General features: G+C 31.0%; 1 protein-coding gene across 1 annotated transcript; it reads left to right on the top strand.

Annotated features, from left to right (window-relative positions):
- Window positions 1-244: 244 nt before the first annotated feature.
- LOC130450446 (uncharacterized) lies at window positions 245-1,027 on the top strand. Its single transcript, XM_056788821.1, has one exon. The coding sequence runs from the start codon at window positions 245-247 to the stop codon at window positions 1,025-1,027; it is 783 nt and encodes a 260-aa protein (XP_056644799.1).
- The last annotated feature ends 8,581 nt before the right edge of the window (window positions 1,028-9,608 follow it).

Genomic DNA, 9,608 nt, shown 5'->3' with positions numbered 1-9,608 from the left:
TTTTTTTGCAATCTTAACTATTTTAACGATTTAAACATGACAGCAGCACAGGTAAATATTCCAATAAAAACAACACAAAATAAATTTTGTGAAGCTAAAATACCAATTATAAAAAATGTTAAAGATTCCAGTTGTGATCCAATAAATATAGACCTTAGTAAATCTTGTCAAGGTTTTTACTACCGACGAAGCAATGAGCAGTTTAACAGGTGTGACATTAGAAATTTTTTCATGGCTTTTAACTATGTTACCAGACTGTAAAGCCTCTAAAGTAGACAAAAAAACTAGTTTCCTGATAACATTAGTCAAATTGAAGACGGGTTTATCATTTACTGCATTGGCAGTAATTTTCAATATTCATAGAACAACTTCACATAGGATATTTGTGAAACACATACAGCAGTTAAATATTTTGCTACAGAATTTCATTGTTTGGCCATCAAAATCAACAATACGTGCATCTCTACCTGAATCTTTTAAGCGGCATTACCCAGATACGCGTGTGATAATTGATTGTACTGAAGTTTACACTGAAGTACCACCAGAAGTTAATCAAAAAGTATTAATGTATTCTGAATATAAACATCATCATACTGTCAAGTTTATGGTGGGTTGTACACCAGATGGATTTATAACTTATGTTTCCAAATATTATGGTGGCCGTGTTGGTGATTGCTTCATTACAAACGATTGTGGTTTGGTTGATTTAATTGCACCCGGTGACGTTGTTCTTGCTGACAAAGGATTTCCCCGGATAAAAACTCAAGTCGAAAACAAAAATGCTATTTTTATTATGCCTCCCTTTGGCCACAAAGATCAATTCACCCCTGAAGAAGTTGACGAAACATACAACATTGCTTCTGTGAGAATACATATAGAACGAGTAAATCAACGAGTTAAGGACTTTAGAATTCTGTCAAAAGTACCTAATTCATTATTTCCTCTTATTGATGAAATTGTTTTTGTTATTTGTGCTTTGGTAAATGTACAGAAGCCATTGTTTAAAGAAAAAGAAGTTGACAAATAAGCCTTTTTCAAATAATTGTAAAAACTGAATTAAATTTCTAATTGTATAAAATAAAAACAAATTAATTTTAACTTTAAAATCTCAGTCTTAGAAATAACAACTACTATAACATTTTTTCAATACTGCACATTTGGTCGATTGCAAAATTATTTTTAAGTCATTTTATAATTTATATTTATATATATATTTATATCTAAAAAGTAATGCACTAATGATAATCATAAATGTATTGTTACTTAGTTAAGTCTTTAGCGTATAATTTTTGTATGTATTGGGTAAAATAAAAGTTTTCAAGATGAGGTATTAAGTTATTCAACAATTGACACTACCTTTTGGCGAGTACACGTACAGATCACAAAACTTTATATTAGTCACATACATCTGCAGCTGGACCTGAATGTTAATTGAATGCGTTGTACTCAAATGTAATCCATTTTCATCAACTTTTAGATATCGAACATTTGACTGGCTTAAACCAGCATCCCAAACAGAAATATCGCGGCAAGTATATGGACATTTAATTTCTATGAGCCGCTTTTGACATTTTGACATACTTCATTCCCATAAACGAGGATTGCGTCCGGAGAACAGCTTAGCCACGGTTGTTGCAGACTAATTATTACACCAACTTTAACAATCTCCCACTTTGGATCAACTAACTGTTTATATTCTTTCAATGCAAAATCCTCATTGTTTTTTTCCGTTAGTTTTGGGTATAACATATCTGTCACAACTTTTTCCACATTAAAACGTTGACCTTTCAACCTGTATCCATTACTGGCAGTTATTCGCAGTGCAAACCATTCGCTGCTATCAGATAAAAGAATGGTTAAAAGACTCAGATTTAATGCTGTCGTAGCATCACAGCATATCTTCTTTTGATAGAATGTATATATTTCTTTGGTAACCAACTTCTTGACTAAATATCACATTACAATTTTGCAATATAAATATATCATTTACTACTTTTTTCGCCTTCTCCTGGAGGACTTCTTTAGCCTTAGTTTGTATTATTTGTAACATTGATTCTACTGGTGTTATTACAATATCTTCTTTCTCTTCAAGCTCTAAGATTTTTCGAAGCGCTGTATTTTTCAAAGATTCCGGCATACTTGCTAGTGTAAGTTTGATAGGTTTCAACTTAGTCATTTCGGCAGACAACACTGGGGGAGGAAAGAGTTTAGACATCCTTTCACCTTTGTCGTATCCTAGTAATTGCTTTTGAGTAGGCTTACCCCATTGCTGAGAATAACTCGTTTTCGATGACGATGTTTCGGGAGAATTAACGTAATGAATTAACGCACATATATGCTTACACTTGCCTCCAAGACCAGCTTTACAGGTGCAAACAGCGTTTCTAACGTGTCAGTTTGTATCAACCTGAAAATAATAATTCTATCATTTTTCTTATAAATTAATAGAAAAATTTCCTAGCTTTCTAATTTAAGTGCAATAAATAATTTTTTATTTTACTTTTATACTTACACTTCATAAAGATTTGATACACTTGTCTGTGGTACAACTTTACCAGTTATGATGCTTTGATTTGAATAATTTTTTGCCTTTTTCATCGTTTTGGCTACAGGCTGAAATCCATATTTTATAATTTTTTCCGTTTTTTTAATGTTATCAAATATTTGTTTTGATCCCACTATGTTCATCAATGAAACACCAGAGAGCGCTCACTCCGACAGCAGTGCTGCCTCTATATTTCACGCACGATCCCTATTATCGGTTTGTTTTTCAACTTTGTCTATCTGTATGTCGTTAAGTTGAGATAATGTATTTTGTATGTTTTCAGTAATACTATTAACAGTTTTCCTTCCTGGATCGACCTCATCTTCAAGTACTTTTAATTTTGGTCTTGACTTAACAAAATTTATCTCATCTATAATTACATCTCTTACTATCAAAAACTTGTCATTCAATTACATTTCATCAAATTTATTTTTTAACCGAAAACCTTTAGCTATTCACATTTCATACGGTGTTTTATTTGTTTTCAATGATTTAGTTGATATCATATTAATTAGATACGTTGCAGGTAAAACTGTATCACCTCATAATATTTTATCTAATTTCACACCAGATATCATTGTTTGAGCTTTTTCTGTGATAGTCCTGACCATCCTTTCTGATGCACCATTTAACTGTGAAGTTCGTGATACTGTAAGATTATAACTCATACCTTTCTGTTCACAATAATCCTTCATTTCGTTATATAAATATTCTCTACCATTATGTGAATATAAATTTACTATTTTGAAATTAAGCCTGGATTCACTTTTTGCTACATACTTACCAAAATATATATCTTTAACTAGGTTAAAAATGTGTTTAACAGGTGTTTTAAAACAGCAAACTTTACTTTCAAAATTATATTAATATATTATAAAAGTATAATATCTTAAAAAAGAAGGATTTTTACATTCAATATTCCCACAGAAACATCTCTTTTAAATAAGATGGTGCGATTACCAATTCAGCAATGCCTGTTTTGAGTTTCTTGATGCTATATTTATAGGCAGATGGACAGGATCCTTTTGAATGACCACCAAGATGGATAGGAATCTTTTGAATTTCTTTATACAAGAGTACTAATATCTATCTATCTATACATTATATTTTATATAAACTTAAAAATATAAATCGGGTCAGAACAATTATACAAAAAAATTATTTCGAAGTACAGTAAACTTAATATCATTGTAAATAAAGGCAATGAGAAAAAAAATATAATTTGTTATTCATATTCAGAGGTAGACGTTAACCGAATATATATTCATTTTCATGTATTAATTCCGAAATCTTATCTCACCGGCCAGCTTGCAATTGTTAAGATTGTTTAGTCTATAGTCACATAAAGGAGTTCTTTGTTGGATATGTTAAGCAGTTAGACATAAAGTTTGCTTTCCAAGTTAAAAGGTACAGGGTGGATAAAAAGTTAAGTCCGGATATAAGGGCGAGTGCAAGCCCGGGCTCCTGCCCTGGGCGATAAATTTAGGAGAAAGCAAATTCAAATTTTGCATACAGTACAGTATCAGAATCAATACATCTTTAACAACTTTGACCATTGAGATGTCCAGTATTTTAAATAATTAAGAGTTTTATTAATTGTAAGGAAGTATTTGCTGACATAGTATTACTACAAAATTAAGTTCTCTTGGGTTTAGATGTAATATTACTTTTAAGTAATGTTCACTTAAATATATGTTAAATCGCTCTACACAAATTGACTAGTATCATTACAAATTATAAACTTAATAGAGAATTAATGACATTCATTTTTAAAAATACATATTTTTTTGAATGTATAAAAAAATAATTGGATCACCAATGGGCTATGCAATACATCCTATACCAGCAAATTATATAATGGATTATATTTTGGATAATCAATATAATTTATATTATATTGAAAAAAAACTATTAAAGAGTTACCCCTTAACTTTCTGGACTCTTTAAACAACATTATATAAAAATTGCTAGCATACAACATCTTACAATCCATTCAATTTTTGGTAACACCAAAGACAGAATGCCAACTAATACTAATAACTTGACTAACATAGATTATGTTATCCCTTGCTTAAATTGCAACTTTGAATACGTTGGTCAACCTAAAATGTCATTTACTAATCGGATTATATATTACAAAATTATACCCTGTCAGATACTCACTTGTTGAACACGTACTTTATAAAAGCCATTATATGTATTATACATCTGCCAAAGTATAAACAATAGAAAATAACGACAACCAACGTTTGTTCGATAATTTATTGAAATACTGGGTATGTAGAAATTTTTGAAAACAAAGGCTTGACAGAAGAAGACATTATATTATAGCATTTCCGAAAATTACTTAAATAGCTAACTGAAATAAAAAAAACATCGTATTCATATTTGACATCAGAAAATTATTAAACAACGGTGTTTTGTATATTTCAATGCACTTTTTCACCGAACATCTGTATAGTTCACTGAAAAACTATATTTGCTATTCGTGAGGATTGTAATCGGGCGAATAACTAACTCGAATATAAAGTCTATCTAAAGCTTTTGTAATCTTGCTCGCTCATTCTCGAAACTATAATTATTTTAGGTTATAACGAAATGTAAATATGCAATGAATTCAATAAGTACAACGGTATAGATGGAATCCACCTGACCTGAACGGTCAAATTCTTGCTTTTAGGATCAGTGTAGCACTGGGGAAAGTAATCATAAATACATACATTACAGAAAATGAATATATATTTGTTCATTATTTGAATATATTAAAAGACAATATAAAACGTTTAAAATATTATATGAGAAAATTAGAAATGGGCCGCTCAACTCAGATTTATTTGTTTCCATTGGGCTGATAACTTATTAAACAGTATTTCAAATCCACATGCTTCATTATCTTAAAAAATGATTTTAATTTCGAGAAATTTTTCAAATATACAATCCAAAAACATAAACAACGTGTTATAAAAATTTAATATTAGCAGTTGTCACTAAAAGGTGTTTGTTCTTCGCTATCCCGAAGTATATTAGAAATAAAACATTATTTTTTGTCCTAATCAAATATTTCTAACTGTTTAGGAGATAACCTGGATAAATAAGAATGGGAGATACCTATATTATTTTTTTATGGTAGAAGATAATATCCAGAATAAAAATGATATGTTCACATGGCTCATGCCTGTTGAACGTTCATCAATTTTATTTAAGTATACTCAATCGGTGCTAGTACTACAAAACACAAAATTTTCTCAGATTAGTGTTGTTCAAAGATTACACACATCATTTTCTTAAGTTATTTTAAGTTGCCCTCATGTAACTTGAAAATTTGATTCTCTCAAACTCATTTTTTACATTCTTCCAAATTTAGGAAACAACGAAGATCCTTTTACTTTGACGCCTTCTTTATTCCTAGAAGATATTCAGACTTGGGAAAGCCCTGATTATGATATCACTGTTCGAGATAACTTTAACCGAAGGTTACCAAACCGACAAAATTTGCTTGACCTGCTATGAATGCGTTTTAGATTGAAGTTCCTTGGATATTTAGCATAGACCTACAACAGAAGGAGTATCGGAGAGCCCAAAGCTGGAGAAGTACTTTTTGGATCGGACGAAGATAGGAGGATGGACTCGACCTTAGCATAATTCAAAATCTGATCTGTGGTTCTGACGGGACGAGTGCTGCAACTCAAAACATCAAATGTGAAACTACTCGCCCACTTTAAAGATTGTTTGCCTTAGAAATAAATTCGCCGGTCCCACTGCTTAGAGAAATTTCAAGGCTGAAATCCAGCTAATATGGATCTAGCTGTTATGTTGTCGAATAAAGGTGGAAAGTGTTTCATCAACAGAAAATAAAAAATTTTTTGACCTCAAAGAGTCGATATAATCATTTATGAAAACTATGATTTAATAACTCTCCTTTTATTATACTTTGACAGTTTGCGTTATTTTCTCTTTAATTTTTTTCCATTTTCAAATACTTTTCATCATCTTGTTATGTTGTTTTATTTTCAGAAGACTGCGGTATATATCGTTTCCATTATCAACATTTGACCATATTGAATTTATTTTCAATTCATTAAGTTTGCACAGTAAGTCAAGGATAAAAGTACATTCATTTTAATGAAGGCATTTGATAAAATTATTATATGTGTATCAAAATGAAGTAGATTAGATACGAACCTTTCCATTTACTCAAACTTTTATATCAAGGATTATTAAACATAATAAAATGAAAATTGTTGTGTTACCATATATATCATAGATGCTACGAACCAAAACTAAATCTTTTTCTTCTTTGCGGCTGGTAATATTGCGGAGTTTAGTAGTTTCGTTGGAAAATTCCTTTATCAAATTCATAACTCGAAATTCATCCACTAACATTTCTTCCATCTGAACAATATTGCAATTATTGATGTAACGTAAAGTGAATCTGAAAAGTGTTTATTTCCAATTTTCTCTATTCCCCTCGTTTATTGCGCGTAAATCCAAAATCTCGCCTCAATTCTATTTTTTGACAGAAAATGAATATGAGGTAGGAAAATACGGTGTGAATATGAAGATTTCAATTGAAGCATTTGAATAAAACATCATTTTGTTCTGAGATACAAGGTGTTTGGATTCAAAATATGAAAATTAGTCCTCCTCTTCTCTTCTTCACTATTGGATATCATTTATCTAAACTTGGTAATAGATTTAAACAAATGAAATTACATTAAAATTTCTGCTTCCTAATAAGGAGCTCGAAACAAACAGGCGAAATTCCTTCTTTACATTTCACGTTACTGACGGGATTGTCATTTTTTAATTCTACTTTAGGTTTTATGTCAATAACACTGCTGTTCAAATCGTTTTATTATGGGTTATGATTTAGAATTAACATACATTAAATGCAAAAAATGTGGAAATCACTTATTGTAGGAGATTCAGATGACTGTTAATTTTCTGGAAATTTACGAAAGATTTCGCAATTCTTAGTGACTATTTATTTCTTGGAAGTAATCGAGCGAAGTCATATGTCTCCAAATATGAAAATTTCAAGATTTTTTGTGCCAATTCAAGGATATGGAAATGATTCGTTTGAAAAAATATGTACAATTACAGGATTATAAGGTAATGCACAATCCTGTAAAAAACAATTATCGCATCTTACATTAAGTGGAAGAATTATATCTCAAAAATATTGTCTGTAAAAATTGCAGATAAGATTAGTCATTCAAATTTTGTGACGACTCGAGAGCATTGTGGCCAGATTGTGCGATTTATCGCAAATTGGACTAATTTTTAGAAGATTTTTTTAGGAAAATATATCAATAATGATTTGGATGACCTACTTTAGTCAATGTCACATAAACAAAGTTTTGTAAATATTGAACATTGTGATTTTGGGTACGAATTTAATATATAATAATTTCTTAAAGAAGTGAAAACTTTTTACTCGATCAGCTACTGCGTTCAATCTCCCAGGAAGATTAATTCTGAACAGATTAAAGAAAATTGAAGATTGGTTCGTTACTGTTGAAAATTGTCAAAGGCCAAGTTGAGGATTTCGTAGTAAAATCTTAACCTCCTGAAAAAAAGATATACGTTTTGGTCGTCCTTCAACACGTTCAGTCAATAGAAGTCCAGCCTCTCCAAATATTGTATAAATGTTGAGCAAACTCTCATGATCGGGTTGTATTGTATATATTATTTCTTGATATCTTTACAACTAGCAAGACATGAGTATTTGAAAAGTTATATAGAAAGTATTCGGAAATTAAAAAATCCAAATGAAATAACAAATCCGCCAGTGGCGTGGAATGTAGGAAGAGAATCCTTCTTTGCCCCTTTCGTACCCATTTGATACTGGGCGGATACTACATCTTTATTATATTTTTATAGTTGAATCCATTACCAAGTATGATAAAAAAATATAAATTATTCTTGAGGAAACGGAAAAAACCAATGCTTATATTTTGACTAACACGCCGACCTTTTACTTGAGTGTTTTTCATCAAATCATATTTTGAGCTGAAATTGTTCTGTCTAATTCATTAGCAGTTATTAATGAGTCACCCCATATATTTCAAACATTTGATTTTGATTTTGATAAATATCTAGAGATACTGTAGAATTAATTCATATCAAAAGACTACATTTTTATCAACAGAAACTTTATTAGTGATCTATGAGGATGTATTGATATCTAGTTAGCCTAGACCAGTTCCATGCATAAAAAATATATTGCATTACCATAGCAACGAACAATAGCTTATTAGAAGTGTCAGTGTAAAGTTTGATGTCAAAAAAGTAAACCAGAGTTACGCAATAAATTAAAAGAAAAAAGATGTCCACCGAAATTGTGAAAATCGAAAAATTGAAGTATCGAGACATCATCAAGTACATGTATTTAAAAGGGTTAAAAGGTAAGCAGATTTACGAAGATGCTTAATACCCTTGGTGATAAATGTCCTTCGTATGCGACCGTGAAAAATTGAACTGCAAACTTCGAAAGAGGTAAATTTTCCAAGATGATGACGATCGGGAAGGCCAATTTCTGTGTTGGTACCCGAAAATATCGATGCAGTTCAAGACATGATTTTATCAGACCGTCGAATTGGGCTGGCTGAAACGGATATCTGAATATCTGATGAACGCGTTCATCATATAGTTTACGTCAATTTGGACATGAGAAAAATTGTTGCAAAATGGATTCCGAAATGTTTGAATGTTGACCAAAAGTGTGCAAGGGTAGAAGCATCGCGTTCGATCTGTGATCGATTTGAAAACGATGCAAACTTCTCAAACCGAATTGTTACGATGGATGAGACTTGGGTACGTTTCTACGAACCAGAAAAAAAGCAAAAATCGATGGAATGGCCTCACTCTGGTTCTCCAAGACCTAAGAAGTTTCGTTTCCAGAAATCTGCTGGGAAAGCAGATTTCTGGGGATTGCCAAGGAATAATCGTGATTGATTTTTTGGATAAGGGTAGAACAATAACTGGAGATTACTATTCGATATTACTGACCACTCTACAGGAAAAAATTAAAAAGAATAGACGCGGAAAGCTATCCAAAGAT

Source organism: Diorhabda sublineata, chromosome 11 (genome assembly GCF_026230105.1).
Source record: "Diorhabda sublineata isolate icDioSubl1.1 chromosome 11, icDioSubl1.1, whole genome shotgun sequence".
NCBI lineage: Eukaryota > Metazoa > Arthropoda > Insecta > Coleoptera > Chrysomelidae > Diorhabda > Diorhabda sublineata.
This window is presented reverse-complemented; position numbering and strand designations above follow the sequence as displayed.